The sequence below is a fragment of the Arxiozyma heterogenica genome (genome assembly GCF_036370985.1).
Source record: "Arxiozyma heterogenica strain weizmannii chromosome Unknown scaffold_11, whole genome shotgun sequence".
Classification (NCBI taxonomy): Eukaryota; Fungi; Ascomycota; class Saccharomycetes; order Saccharomycetales; family Saccharomycetaceae; genus Arxiozyma; species Arxiozyma heterogenica.
In genome coordinates, this window is record NW_027042664.1 from 1,455,315 (window position 1) to 1,470,540 (window position 15,226).

Genomic DNA, 15,226 nt, shown 5'->3' on the forward strand with positions numbered 1-15,226 from the left:
ACAAATCGAAAAAAACATGAACATTTAAGCAGAATTATATTCTATGGTGATAGATTGTTAATAGTAAAAAAGTTCATACTAATCATTTTTCATCTTCTCATCCTCTCTTCACCTTTTTTTCTCTTTTCCTCAGAGAATAAAAGACTTATCCTCCCCGACTACCCTCTTCCATTCCAATAGAATAATAACCTTTTTTTTTTTTTTATAATATCCACCAGGTAATATCATATCAAGAAAGGAATAAGAACTAGATCAAATTATGCTACCTATTCAAAGATCACTCTATATAAGAAACAGAGGGTCTTTAAACCCTTTTTGTCTTTCATCTTTCTTAACATTGATTACAAGAGGTAAGAGAACTAAAGCTAATAAAAATGGATCAGATATTTCACCACAGATGCAACGTGTAGTGACCCAATTGAGTGTGATGAGTGCGCGTAAAAAGCAACCCAAAATGTTAAAATTATCAAATGAAGACTTAATCAAGCACCAAACCATCGAGACAGCATGGTCTATCTACCAAGATAAACTAAATGGTCAAAGAACGTCAAAGTTAAAAAAACAATATTTTGCTATTGAAGAAGCCATGAATAAACTTAGGCAGATCAACCCAAAATTATTTGACAAATGTAATATTGATGAAAGTGGGAAAATTTTCCCTATGGAATTAAGAATTCCAACAGATTATCCACCAAGAGAAATATGGCACTATAACTATACACCAAAGAAAGAATAAATATATCATCATTTTAATTAAAAAAAAAAAAGAATTTATTCCTTTCTCTCTCTCCCCCTTTATCTTTCACTATATGTATATATATATTTAAGTTAATAACGTAATGTAAATAGTTTAATTCACCATTTATAACCCAACCCAACTAAATCTTTTATTTCTTTGATTACGCAACAATTTATGACCGAATTTCTTATTGTATAATTCGATTTCATCTCTTTGTAATCTTTGGGTATGACCTGACAAATTAGTAACCACATTTTCAAATATGGTTTTGTCTTGAGTCAAATCAGTTTGTAATTTATTCAATCTTTTTAATTTGATCATCAATAGATCTATAACGTTACATAATTGATCATGATATTTTTGTAATTCATCGTTTGTCATCTCTTCAATATCACATAGGGTAGTATCATCACTAGCACTGCTACCGCTGCCACTACTGTCATCACCTTGATTCAATAATTTTGAGATCTGTGTGTTTAATGTATCATCATCACCAGCAAAGTTATAATCATAGTCATAATCATAGTCATGATTATCAGTCGAATGTATAGTATTATTTTGATTATCATTTTCCCTCTTCGACACTAACTGTTCCTCTAACTGTTCCTCTTCCATCCTACTATCATGACTAGGTTGGGTAAACCTTGGAGAATATATGAAATTAAAATAATCTTTGAGTATCATTGTATTATAATGAATAAATTTTTGATCAGATTCCAGTAAATGGCACAGTTTGATATAAAGTGAATCCTCCAACGGTTCTTGTCTTTCCTTTCTCCTCATCGAAATATCAGTATGTTCATTTTCTTCGTTCTCTTGTTCCACACCTAATATATGTAAAAGCGTAGATCGTATATATGATTGCTTCCAATTGAAAGGTTGTGTATGTAAACGACCACTAAATAATTGTTCATAAATAACATGAGGTCGTTCTTCTTCAATCAAATCTTCTAGAGAAAACAGCTCCACATCTGTCTTGTTCTTATCCTTCTCGTTCTCATCTGATCCTTTTCCTCTGTCACCACTATTTAAGATGAGGCTATGCTTTTGGTCAAAGAGCAAAGTGAGACAACTATCTAGTTGAGTGGTTATATAACTATCCTCACCTTTTTCTTGATCCTCAACTGAATTATCTATTTCAACAGAAGCATCTGAGAAATTACCAAAATCACTATCACTATCACTGTCATTCTCCAGTATCAACACACCCTTAGTAGATGATACCACAGGCTCAGTAGAATTGTCCTCACTTATGTTCATTGCATCGATATCCTTCTTCAATTTTATATCTTGGTCCATTTCTTTCTTTATCCTCTCAAAACTCAGTTTAGTGCACACAAAAGGCCTATATATATATGTAAAAGAAACACAATTGATCTCACTTCACCTAACTTCAACAAGCAATTAACAACAACCCCAGGTGCATTGTGTTACATCTGGATCTAGAGATGTACAGCAAAAATATTGCATAAAAAAATCAGCTATTCTAAGTAGAATAGACCCACTTTACTGCAGCATCATTTCTTTGTATATCAACATAATTCTTTCTGTGTACGTTGTTACCGAATGTGGTAACATGGCCAAATAAATTTTCAATATCAAAATTTCTTGTCAAAAGGCTCAAAGGAAAAAAAAGGAAAATGCAATTACAGATTTGTTGATCTATCTAACTTCATTTGATTTGTTATTTCTACAACGTTGTTGTTATGTACTTGTCTGTAGTAGGTGTATTTCTATAGCAAGGGAAAGAGAGAGAGAGTGTGTGTGTGTATCTGCGTGTGTGTATGTGTCTGAGTGAGTGCCTAAGCAGGAGATCAACAATTTAAAAGCAGCAAATCACTAATTTGTCACTGGGGTTTATGAATAAGTAGAGAACCCGATTGATAAAAATAGAAATAGACAGATTAATAAACTTATCATTTTATTAGGACTCTTTGTCCCTAAATTCCATTATTTATCTATTCCTATCATACCCCACTAAAGAAAATCGTTTTTCCTATTATTTTGTATTTTTATTTTTATTTTTATCCTTTTTTGGTTTATTATTACAGCTTTTTTTGATATTCTAGTTAAATACTATAAAATAATCCTTTGGAGGGCAACATGAATTCTGATAGTTCCTCCTTTGAAGACATCTCTTCATCATGTGGTAAAAAATTTATTGCTCTGGAAGTCTCTGACCATTCTGATTTTGATGACAGCTATAACAACATCAACAACAACACAAATACCAATTCAATATACAAATCACAACAATCTACAAAGACAATTCTTTCGAATAGTAATAAAAATATAAATCATACCACTTCTATTTCAACTATTCCCCATGATTCTGAAGATTTACCCAAAATTGATAAAAATTTACTTAGAAATGATATTCCTCCATTTGTATTATTAAGAAGACCAGCAAGTAGAAACAAAATTAAAAATAGAGATAAAACTAAGAGATATTCTATGTTTATATCAACAGATACCCATAACAATCTTTCTACTTCCACTGATAATAATATTAATAATTCTATCCTCACTTTAAATAACAATATTATTGCTGGAACTACTTCTACTACCACCACTACTACAACTGCCACAGCAACCACGACCACAACTAGCTCTAGAACTACAAATGATACCTCCAAAAGCGAGGAAAAAAGACGTTGGTCATTTATATCAAATCATTCCTCTAATTCCAAGAAAAGGTGGTCTACTTTATCATCTTTCACTTTGGATTCTGCGTCTTCAAATAACTCACACAAAAATCATAGCCATAACTCCCCATCTACATCAAATAAAAGACAGTCATCGTATAGTCTCAACAAAAGATTCTCTACTGCAAGTAACATATCCGTAGCTACCACCACCACAAGTACTAATAATACTGATGTTATATCATTCCATAATAAAAATACAAGTATTGATAATATCTCTATTCATACACAAGATAAATCCATTTCATCAATGAAAAGATCTTCTACTGGTTCTTCTTTAAGACAATTCTTGAATAGTTTTGTACCTTCATCTTCATCATCTTCAAATCATAACAACAATACAATTGATCCTAATTATAATAAAGAAAATAAATTTCCAGATAAAAATAACTTTTTTAAGAATAGATCACACACGAACACTGCTACTTCTACCTCTACCATTTCTAATAATCCTATGGATAACAGAAACCCGTTACAAAGGATTAATCTTAATGATCAATATAGTAACACTGCTAATAACAATGGTATTCCACACAATAGCTCTTTAAGTAATCGTCATTATATTAATTCATCATCCACATATAACCTGAATGATGATACCAATAGATTAAACCATTCAATGGAAAATTTATCGATTAAGTCCAAAAGATCCAGTATTTCTTCGCTATCATCTCAATCCTCCTTATCTAAATGGAAATTTTGGAAAAAAAATAGCAACAGCTATAATTACTCCACCAATTATAATCATAATTATTCGACCTCTACATCTTCTCACAAGAGACAAAATAGTAACTTTGAAACCAATCATAGCCTAAAGAATTCTACTAGTTCTTATTCACTTAATATCTCGTCATTTTCTACAACAAATAATAATAGCAACAACAACAATAATAATATATATTCGAATAAAAATTTACCACACTCTAATTCTACAAGGACCCTTCACAACTATTTAAATGAAAGGCCATTATCTATTTATTCTCATGATACAAACAAATTAAGAAATAAAAGTAACTTATCTGACTTCCATAAATCATTCTATAAGAATAGTAATGGATCCATCACAAATTCAATACACAATGTAGCCGATTTAGAGAACGAACCATCGATTTATTCTAATATAGACCATAATAATAGTAATCATAATATATCATCTTTAAAGAAAAAATCATCCACTTTGAATTTAACCATATCTGGATTAAAACATAGAACTTCACAACATAGTCTAAAACATAAAACTTCACATTCTTCATTACAAAAATTCAAAACAAGAAGAAAATCAACTAATGATGACGGTTCAAGTTTTTTGACATCCACTTCGTCAATAAATTCAGGACATAGTAGTCATAATGGTGATAATAGTAGTAATGGTGTTGGTGTTTATGGTTCTACTAGTAATCCAAGGATTTCTTTGCCTATACCAAATCAAGTATCTCGTGATAAAATTAGAACGAAATTAAGAAATTCTACATCCTTGTTATCCTTAAATTCTAATGTACCAGTTGATAAGAGGACATATGATGAGACTATTTTGAATCAGTTGTTACAATTATGCACTGTGAAATATGTCATTGATTCAACAGATTTGGACTCTGAAGGTAATAAAAATTTAGAGACTCTATCATCAAATCACTCTGTTCAATTATCTAATAATGTTTGGAGATCAAGATCGACGATAGACCCAAATCAAACCATAATTTGTAAAAAATTTGTTTTATCTAATGATGATGATGATATTATCTTAAAAGAATTACAAATGTTATCACTTTGTAAAACAACACCTGGTTTACCACAATTATTACAAACTTATATAGTTGGTAATGCTCCTTCTCCAGCCCAAACTACCAGTACGACAAATATGGAATTTTCTACTAATGAAGATGTTAAGACATTGTACATGTTTTTAAAAGATCATGGAGATCCAATCATTGAGGTTGCAATGACAAGTTGGTCACAGTGCTTAAAAATCTTTTGGCAATGTGTTAATATATTATATGTTGCGGAAACTAAATTTGAATTTGAACATCGTAATTTAACACTAAACCATATTTTAATAGACAAAAACGGTACTGTAACTCTATGTGATCTATCTATGAGTAGAGCCAACTATGGAGACAATACAGTTTTATTTACAAGACTAGATCACCCTATTTTTTTTAGAAGTGGACAGGATTTTCTATTCGATACATATCATTCAATGAGATCGATATTTATTCAACAAGGTGAACAATGGAGTAAGTTTGAAGCAAGAACAAACATTTTGTGGTTACGTTATGTTGCAAAGAGTCTATTCACAAAGAATAAAGATAATAAATCAGTGGGCCCTGAGAGAGAACAATTGGTTAATATTATATCTTTATTGGACCATTATAGTTCATTCAATGGTAATGGCAATAAACGTGGGTCCTTTATTTTTAATAAAAGAAGAGACTATGATATTAAATCATCAGGTGATCTTTTAAGATATAAATAGATTATTTAAAATTATCGATAAAAATAGGGAAATATACTAATATGTATCTATATATATTTCATTCTTTAACTTTTTATGGAACAATAAATAATTCATAACAATTTTTATATATACATCTATCATCACAATATAATAACCATTCCATATCATAGTATCAATCAAACTATACACAAATTCTTTTAATCAACAATCATTTACCATCAAAATTCATTGGAAGTGAATTGTAACATTTATCTTTAATTAATTGTTTATTTTTCATTTACCGATTTTTGTAATAGAGAAATGATTCAATATTTAAGAAACTAATGAAAACACATGAATCAAAGGTAAAAACAAGTGGTTAACAACCCTATACTTCAGATGAAGAGAATCTTCTTTAGAAATTAAGGAGTATATCGAATAACTATATCTTCACATCAGGAAGGTGGAGGAAGAGAGTAAGATGTTAATATTAAAATTGCCTTGGCTAAGACACAGAGAAGAATCAAGAAATTATGAAGTTTACACAGTAGACGTAAGTCCTGATGGGAAAAGAATTGCAACAGGTGGGTTAGATGGCAAGATTAGAATATGGTCTATGGATACAATAAAAAAATTATGTCAAAATAATAATATAACAATTGATGAAAGTGATAAGATGCCTATCGCTAATATGAGTAGACATACGGGGTCAGTGACATGTGTTAAATTTTCACCTGACGGTAAATATCTGGCAAGTGGTTCTGATGATAGAATTCTATTGATCTGGCAATTAGACAAGGAACACACTGAAGAAAGACCTGTGTTTGGTAGTCATGTTGTAGAAAAGGAACACTGGACAGTAGTTAAAAGACTAGTAGCTCATGATAACGACATACAAGATATTTGTTGGGCACCAGATTCTAAAATATTGGTTACTGTTGGGTTGGATAGATCAATAATTATTTGGAGTGGTTCCACATTCGAAAGATTGAAAAGAATTGATATAAACCAATCTCTAGTGAAGGGTGTAACCTTTGATCCGGCAAATAAATATTTTGCGACTACATCAGATGATAGAACTTTGAAAATTTTTAGATACCATAAAAGTGGCAATATATCATTTGCTTTAGAACACATAATTTCAGAGCCGTTTTTTGCTTCACCATTGACTACCTACTTTAGAAGGTTATCTTGGTCTCCTGATGGTCAACATATTGCTGCACCAAATGCTACAAATGGACCTGTCAGTTCCGTTGTAATAATTAATAGAGGTAATTGGGATAGTAGTGTAACTCTAATTGGTCATGATGCACCTACTGAAGTTGTTAGATTTAATCCTAGACTTTTTCAAACAGCTAGTGAAAACCATAATAATAAAAGTGGAAATAATAACAAGAAAAATAAGAATGTTGAATCAGTATTAGCAACTGCTGGTCAGGATAAAACATTAGTAATATGGAGTACAAGCAAGGCAAGACCTATTATTGTTGCTTACGATATTGTCAACAAACCTATCACAGATATGTGTTGGTCTCCCGATGGTTCAATGTTGGTTATTACCTCCTTAGATTCAACTATCACTGTAGTATCATTTCAATCAAATGAGTTAGGTGTGGCTATCCCATTGTCACAGAATATGGAACAACTGCATCGTTATGGAGTGGATAAAGATTCCTTGGAGTTTCCAGAAAGTATAAAGCAATTACTGTTGGAGAATAAAGCTAAAAAAGAAGAAAAGGCACGTATAGAAAATCTAAATAAAAGATTTGATAAACCACATATGATCTTAACAACCAACTCTACTATTTCGCCTTCTTTTGATATTACCACTACCACTAGTAACACAGCTACAACTACTGCAACTACATCTGCTATTACCGACATTGGTACATCTAAAAACCAAAAAGATGCAACTACAAATAGTAATGAACAATTATTAAAAAATACAAAAGTCAATGTACTTATACCGAAACGTAAAAAAGATAGTATTTTGAATAAACCATTGACTGAGAGTAATGGTAAAAAACGCATTATTCCTACTTTGATCTCATCCCCGACAAAAAAGAGACGCGAAACCCTTTCATCACCCACAGAAATGTCACAAAAAACAGCTAATACTATGTCAATAAATAGTAAATCCAAAAAAATTACAGGCAATAACATATTTAAAGACTTACAAGAAAAAATGGGGTTTGGATCCATTGATATTCCAAGATTAGGTATTCATACCTTAATCATGGGCACAAAGGAAAGAATAGGAACAAGTAAATATTACCAAGAAGATGACAAAATCACTGAAGAAGAGAATCAACTTAATAACTTTAACAATTTAAATCAACAAGCATTAATAGATATAAGTACTAAAATTGATGAAGGCGATGAAAATGATTACATTATGACTTTAAATAGTAAAATTACTCCAGAAAAAGTATGGAGTGATGAACCAAATACAAGATATATTGAAAATCCTAGTGTTATCCCAGACACTGATGTAGTATTAAGCGAATGTGGTGATATTAATAAAGAATTCCATGTTTTAGAAATAAGAAATGGTGTTGAAAGAGCCATTCAATTTGACAAAGAAGCTTTAATTGAAAATCCAACAAGAGTTTTAGGCTATTCACAAGGTAAGAAAACCCTTGAATTTTTCATACCGGAACTCATATTGGCGGTAGTTGGATCAGTGTCTTGTAAATGCTGGTGTTTTGCAACATCGAATGGGTCAATCTATATCATATCACATTATGGACGTTTAATACTACCTCGTATTAGTATTGGGCATAAAGTCGTCAAGTTAATAATTGAAAAATCCCATTTAATAATTCTAACTGAAAGAGGATTGATATATGTTTGGAATTTAATCAATTTAAAAAATATCCATAAGAATATACCCATTCTTCCAGTGTTGAATAATGAACCAATACAAGGACATAGAGTACGTATAAATAAAACAATTACTCATATAGGATTAACATCTGATAAAAATCAAGATATCACAATACAATTAACAGCAACTGTAGGTGAATCTGTATCAACAAACTACACATGGAAGAATACCTTAGGCTGTTGGGTTTTACAAGAAAATGTGTGAAAAACCTATCTATTGATGGACATTAATCATTTATAGATTATTCTGGATATCATATTTTTCTTAGAATTCTCTTAATAATATTTTATTCTTCTTTTGCATTGCTGTGTACTTCTTTATAAAGTAGTCTTTGGACAAAATTTAACGATTTTGGAATGTATTTGATAAACTTATTCCATGTTTCTACTTTGTTTCAAACAATTAAAGCTTGTATGAATTATCAAAAATTTTATTTTTTGCAATATTAAAAGAAAATTACACATTGAAAGGAATAAAATAAATAATAATAATATAAATATGTCAACATAACAATATAAAAAGGGGTTTATCAATATACTGCTTATTAGATATGTTTTTGGGTTGATTTATGCATGATATAATTTATGATACTACAAATCAAGAAGTGAAATAAATAATCATAACGCTTAAAAATTTGTCATTTGAATAAACTTTCGAAAGAGTTTCAACACATATCATACTTCTCGGTTTGAAATTTACCTGAAAATTTTGATAACTGTATATTTTTTTAGTTTGAACTACTAAGTTGTCAGAAAGCTTAAAGAATTCAGATGAAGGTATTGTTTGGGGCACTTCAGGCTAGGATCACTATGAGATTAAGAGAAGAAAGATTTATATAAAGTTTATTTTTATAAAGAGAAATATTTGGACAAAATAAAGTATCAAAACTTTTTTTTTACTATGCAGTGTAGCCCATATGACATTATTGGACAATGAATCCTTCTCCATTTTGTGGTAACTATTCTATTCTATTTTTTTATATGAAACCTTAAATGTGTTCATTCAACTGAATTAAATTCTTTATATTTAAACTATATTAGCAGAAAACTTATCATAATTTTACTTTATTTATCAATAATTATTGTATCCTATAATTAAATCATTATTGCATTAATATGATATTATGTTACATAAAAACTTTATATTTTGATATATAGTATATATATATAATCATTATTTTAAATGTTCTTCATCAAAGTATAGTAAACCTTATCGAAAACTAAATAGTCTCTTCACTCTTTATGAAAAACCAAAAGGATTTGCAGCGCTAGCATTCATAATATTGGCTTGACGCTGTTGTGGCTGCTGTGACAATTGAGGTCCATTTCCAAATCCAAAACCAGTAGGTTGAGTTTGCAACATTGGCTGTTGTGTCGCTATTGTGGGTGTTTGTGAAATAGACGTCTTCTGCAAACCTTGAGCTAGACTACCTATTTGGTTGTTAACAAATTGTGGTTGTTGCATGACACCACCAGTCCATTGATTCTGAGATAGAGGTGCAAGTCCCCCAGTTTGCTGTAATGCTATCCCAAATTTTGATTGTGGTTGGAACCCACCTGTTCTTTGTAGAGGCATAGCATCACCAGTGGTTTGCATCCCAGCCAAAGAAGTTTGAGGCATTATATTAGCACCACCAGTTAATTGGTTACCAAAACCTGTAGTAGGCATTACATTTGCACCACCTGTCATTTGATTAATGAAACTTGTTGTTGGTATAATATTGGTGCCACCAGTTATTTGATTACCAAAACTCGTTTGTGGCACACCATTTACATTACCAGTTATACTTTGAGTCATAAAACTAGTTTGTGGAACAGCACCTCCAGTGACTTGTAATGGTAGCATAGCACCTCCAGTAGTAGAAGCCGGTATTATACCACTACCAGTCTTCTGAACTGGCAATACCGAACCTACAGGTGGTAATCCAAAAGAAGTATTTGGAATACCACTGAAGCCACCTGTAGTTTGTAAAGGCATCAATCCACCAGTGACCTGAGTACCGAATGTTGTTTGAGGCATAGTACCACCGGTAGTTGTAATTGGTATTAAACCATTAGCAGTCTTTTGTACAGGTAAAACCCCACCTGTTAATTGAGCACCAAAAGTAGTTTGTGGAATGCTCATTCCTCCTGTCTTTTGTAATGGCATTACCCCACCAGTAATAAATGGCATCATCACAAAACTGGTAGAAATTGGTAATATATTGTTACCCCCCGTTTTAAATGGATCTAATGGTAAAATTGCTGGACCACCAGTCAAAGTACTTGTAATATGTGACGCTTGTGTAGAATCAGATGTGGACTTAACTGACTCTAAGTTATCCAATTTTGGCGCTGGTACTGTAGACTCAGTTGCATAATTTACAGATGTTGCTTGTGCAGCTTTTTTTGGTGTCAATGGTTCTAAATCTAACAATTCTTGAACAGATCCAGTAAATTCATTGTTGCTAACAACTAAGTTAGGTTGAGATTTGGAAGCTGGTCTAGCAGTCCAAGAATCATCATCCACAATATTTGTTGGGGGTTGAGTAGCTGGAGCAGTTAATTGAGGTTGTACTTGATGGGAAATATTATTACTTAATTGTGAACCTGTATTATCCTTTAGTGATCCATCTGGTTGAGTAAACATATTACCAGTTGGTGCTGGCTGATTTTCTCTTCCAAATTTATTATCAAGATACTTCATGACTCTTACAATATCACCTTCACGTAAACCTAATGTTCTTAACATAGAAGAATTAATGTCAGCTTGCATATCTTCAGTGATTTGTTCTCTATCAAAATTAATTGTGTATCTTTGACAATTGCTGACATCAACACCACAGTTAAGGAAGAATTCAAACCAATCATAATTATTTGTTTTTGTATTTGAAGAAGTGCGTCTTGTAGAACTACGACGATCCACATTGTTTGATACATCTGGCCTTGGGGGCTTTGCAGGTGGCAATTCTTTTTGTTGTTGTAGACGTTGTCTTTCCTCATCTAATAATTCTCTAGCTTTCTTTAATTCCATTAATTCTCTTTCTCTTAACATTCTATCACGTTCTTTTTCTTCCTTTTCTCTAATTCTTCTTCTTCTTTCTCGTTCCTGTTCTCTTGCATCTTTACTAGAGGAAAGTCCACTTGTGGTGGTGTTATTATTAACATTTGGCTTGAATTTATCCAAACTAAAACCAGTAACTCTTTCTACATAAACTAAATCATCTTCTGACAATTTCTCTGCTGCTACGGCGATCTTGACACCATTAGCCTTATGCAAGTGGATCTTACCATCAGCACAGCCAATAAATTGCGCTTCAACTTTAAATGTACCAGTTCTATCAACCCAAATACGAGATTTCTTTGGATCTGGGAAAGTCTTCTTACTAGAATTAGAATCAGCGTTTGCAGAAGCGGCAGACGAAGATGCTTTCTTCTTATGAGAAAATGAATTAAATCTACTTCTTGATTTTTTCTCAGATATATCTTGATTTGCATCAGACTTCCAAGTGCCTGAATCGACAGAGAAGTTCAATCCACCTAGAGTGGAACTTTTTGCTTTAGATGGAGACTTGGAATTTGATCCCTTAGCCACTTTTTTAAAAGAACTGAAAAACCCACTACTACTCCTCTCAGGTTTATTTTGCGATCCAGTCATCCGTTCCACAAATTGAGCTGGAATAACACCCCTTTTCCCTGTAGACACATTTTCACACATCCACCAATCTGGTGATTTTTTGTCGTTAACAATATATACAATGTCACCTTCTTTAACTGTTAATTCATCATGAGATTCAGCAATAAAATCATATAAGATTTTACCCTTTTTTTTAATCTGAGATGCATTTTCAATTTCTTTCAAACCTGCACCACGGGATGCACCTTTATATTCACCTAGGATCGTCATAATTTCATTACATTTGTCATTACTACCAGTATGTAATTCTAAATTCTTATATGGATCCACGAATTCCAAAAACATATGTTTCTTTTCGTGATCATAAGAAACCAACTTATCTATAGTCCATTCTTGAGGCACAGAATCTTTCTTACTTGGGATAAACGAGATCTTATTATGACCGATGGCTAATTTTGCTTTATGTTTCTTACGACCATCTATCTCTTGGATATTCCAAGTCTGATAAAAATCATCTTGTGGTTCATCATTATCATCAGTATGTCTATTATAATTGTCTGTATTTATATTTCTTCTGTTTTGGGAATATGAATTATCATAATATCTATCTTCATCACCAGAGTAATATGATGCACCGCTTCTAGCTCTTTCCCTATTACCCTTAGGACTACTATCCATACCACTATTGTTGTCCATCATAGTGGAGACAGGCCTCATTGGTTTTGGAGGTGGAATATCTTCTTCTTCTTGTGCTTCATTTATATTATTTTGACTATTTCTTTCATTATTTTTAGAATCAGGAAATGGTTGAGAATCCACATAGTTAGATCTTGCATTGTGTTGTGGCGGTGGTAAAAAATTAGAAACAGTAGCCGGTGTAGTAGAAGCGGTAGTAGTAGTAGTAGCAGCAGCAACAGCAACAGTAGTGTTGTTGGTATTGATGGCAGCAGCAACAGTAGAAGTATTATCACCAATAGGTTCTACATAGTTGCCCGGTACAAACCCATATTCGTTAGAGGTATTAGATTTAACAAGGATCCAATCAGGGTCTCTATCATCGTAGACATCAAATGTATCATTTTCATGAAACACCAATTCCTCGCTTGGATTTTGTGGTTGTTCATAGTCATATAGTGCTTTAACATGAGAGATCACTGGAGCCTCTTCAATGTAGTTTGAAGGGACCAACCCTGTAGGTTCTTCAGTATCTGTACCCAAAAGTCTTTTCTTGACGGTCCACCATTCATCAATATCCGATTTAGCCAAAAGATATAGTAAGTCATTTTCTTCGATAGCCAATTCATCCGTAGTCTGAGGTTCATACGAATAAATAGCCTTATAAATACCAATAAATACAGTCATCTTGACTTATATGGATGGAATGAAACGTTAAAAAGAGGATAATATATAAATACACGTTTTCTTAACCACTGACCTAGTCAGATAACTAACCTTTGTAAAATATTTTTAATAATACTGTCTTAAAATAATTTTTAGAGTATTTTACAAACAAACAAGTGCAGACCTACCTATAAGTTTTGATTGTCATACCTCTATCAATTGATCAGTCAATAAATCAATCAATCAATCAAGTTTTCCATTTGTCTATGCATCTGTCAACCTGCGCGAGTTCTTCCTGTTCTTGTTTGAAATCCAATAAATTCTCCTTTCTGTCTTTTTTTTCCTCTCCTTCCCCCAAAAAAAAGAAGCCTTTCCCCGGGTAACCTTTTACAACCTACAATACTACAATATGATCCATATCTTTGAGTGTATACAAGTATCTTATAACAATATGTATATGTAAATTATATATATATATATATATATATAGATCTGTATACTTACTGCAGGGCCCTCTTTTATTCTTATTTTCTTTTTTCACTTAGTCATTTTACAGTTATGTTGCAACAGTTGTTTCATTCTATTAGGACCAAAAAATCTACCATTACAACGGTTACAAAGTACTACTTTTCTAACAACCTTACCGTCTGGTTTAGTCCATTGATACACTCTTTGATTATGTTCCAGATCCGATGGGTCAATTTCCTTTAAGGAATCTTTCGTTATATTATTGCTATTATTACTATTACCATTTTCAATTTTCTTTGGAGCCACTGAACTACTCTTTATATTCTCTACAGGTTGTATAAACAAATCATATATCTGTAACGACTCCTCACATTCTAAAGCTTTGTGAAAATACTGGGCAAAATCTAGACTCGTCAAGGATTCTAATTGTCTTTTAGGTATATAACTACCCAACAAAGTATGACTCAAATCATGTTGTGCAACCTTAATCTCTTCCATATCAACCTTCCCACCCAAATACCCGTGCAAATTAGGTCTACTAAGTCTTTTTGAATCTTGTTTGTTCTGTCCCTTGACATCTTCCTTTGTTCCTGTCTCTTTATCGCTATTAGTTTCACCACCATCACTACTATCACTGCCATTACTATTATTATCTTTCATTTCGTCTTTATCCTTTGCTCCCATGTTCCTTCCACCATCTATGCCCTCACTTCGGTCTTTAGTCAATTCAACTAATTCTTGTCTTGTCAACACTACGTCTTGCGATTTCTCGAATGCAGCTAGTCCTGCAATTATATCATAATAATTCTTTTTGGCCACTGGCTTCGATCTTATATTTATTCTTATACTTTTACTATTTGGAACAGATGTCATATTATATTTTATATTATATTTTATATTTTTATTATTTTTATTATTATTATTATTATTATTATTATTATTATTATTATTTTCTTTTATTTTTTTGTTTTTTTGTTATTCCACTTCAGTACTTTATATTTTCCTAACTAATACACATACATATACTCAGATATCCA

At 31.9% G+C, this 15,226-nt stretch overlaps 6 protein-coding genes across 6 annotated transcripts; 3 read left to right on the forward strand and 3 right to left on the reverse strand.

Annotated features, from left to right (window-relative positions):
• Positions 1 to 259: 259 nt before the first annotated feature.
• Positions 260 to 736, forward strand: MRPL28 (mitochondrial 54S ribosomal protein mL40 MRPL28; the record flags this gene model as incomplete). Its single annotated transcript, XM_064857274.1, has 1 exon — positions 260 to 736. One exon carries the CDS (start codon positions 260 to 262, stop codon positions 734 to 736), a length of 477 nt encoding a protein of 158 aa, XP_064716407.1.
• Positions 737 to 862: 126 nt separating this feature from the next.
• Positions 863 to 2,038, reverse strand: LAA2 (Laa2p; the record flags this gene model as incomplete). The annotated part of the gene is made up of 1 exon (XM_064857275.1): positions 863 to 2,038. The coding sequence occupies one exon, from the start codon at positions 2,036 to 2,038 to the stop codon at positions 863 to 865; it is 1,176 nt and encodes a 391-aa protein (XP_064716408.1).
• An 804-nt stretch (positions 2,039 to 2,842) lies between these two features.
• ALK2 (protein kinase ALK2) lies at positions 2,843 to 5,917 on the forward strand (the record flags this gene model as incomplete). Its single annotated transcript, XM_064857276.1, has 1 exon — positions 2,843 to 5,917. The coding sequence occupies one exon, from the start codon at positions 2,843 to 2,845 to the stop codon at positions 5,915 to 5,917; it is 3,075 nt and encodes a 1,024-aa protein (XP_064716409.1).
• A 442-nt stretch (positions 5,918 to 6,359) lies between these two features.
• Positions 6,360 to 8,969, forward strand: HIR1 (Hir1p; the record flags this gene model as incomplete). Its single annotated transcript, XM_064857277.1, has 1 exon — positions 6,360 to 8,969. The coding sequence occupies one exon, from the start codon at positions 6,360 to 6,362 to the stop codon at positions 8,967 to 8,969; it is 2,610 nt and encodes an 869-aa protein (XP_064716410.1).
• Positions 8,970 to 10,004: 1,035 nt separating this feature from the next.
• Positions 10,005 to 13,742, reverse strand: SLA1 (cytoskeletal protein-binding protein SLA1; the record flags this gene model as incomplete). Its single annotated transcript, XM_064857278.1, has 1 exon — positions 10,005 to 13,742. One exon carries the CDS (start codon positions 13,740 to 13,742, stop codon positions 10,005 to 10,007), a length of 3,738 nt encoding a protein of 1,245 aa, XP_064716411.1.
• Positions 13,743 to 14,258: 516 nt separating this feature from the next.
• LDB7 (Ldb7p) lies at positions 14,259 to 15,062 on the reverse strand (the record flags this gene model as incomplete). Its single annotated transcript, XM_064857279.1, has 1 exon — positions 14,259 to 15,062. The coding sequence occupies one exon, from the start codon at positions 15,060 to 15,062 to the stop codon at positions 14,259 to 14,261; it is 804 nt and encodes a 267-aa protein (XP_064716412.1).
• Positions 15,063 to 15,226: the final 164 nt, after the last annotated feature.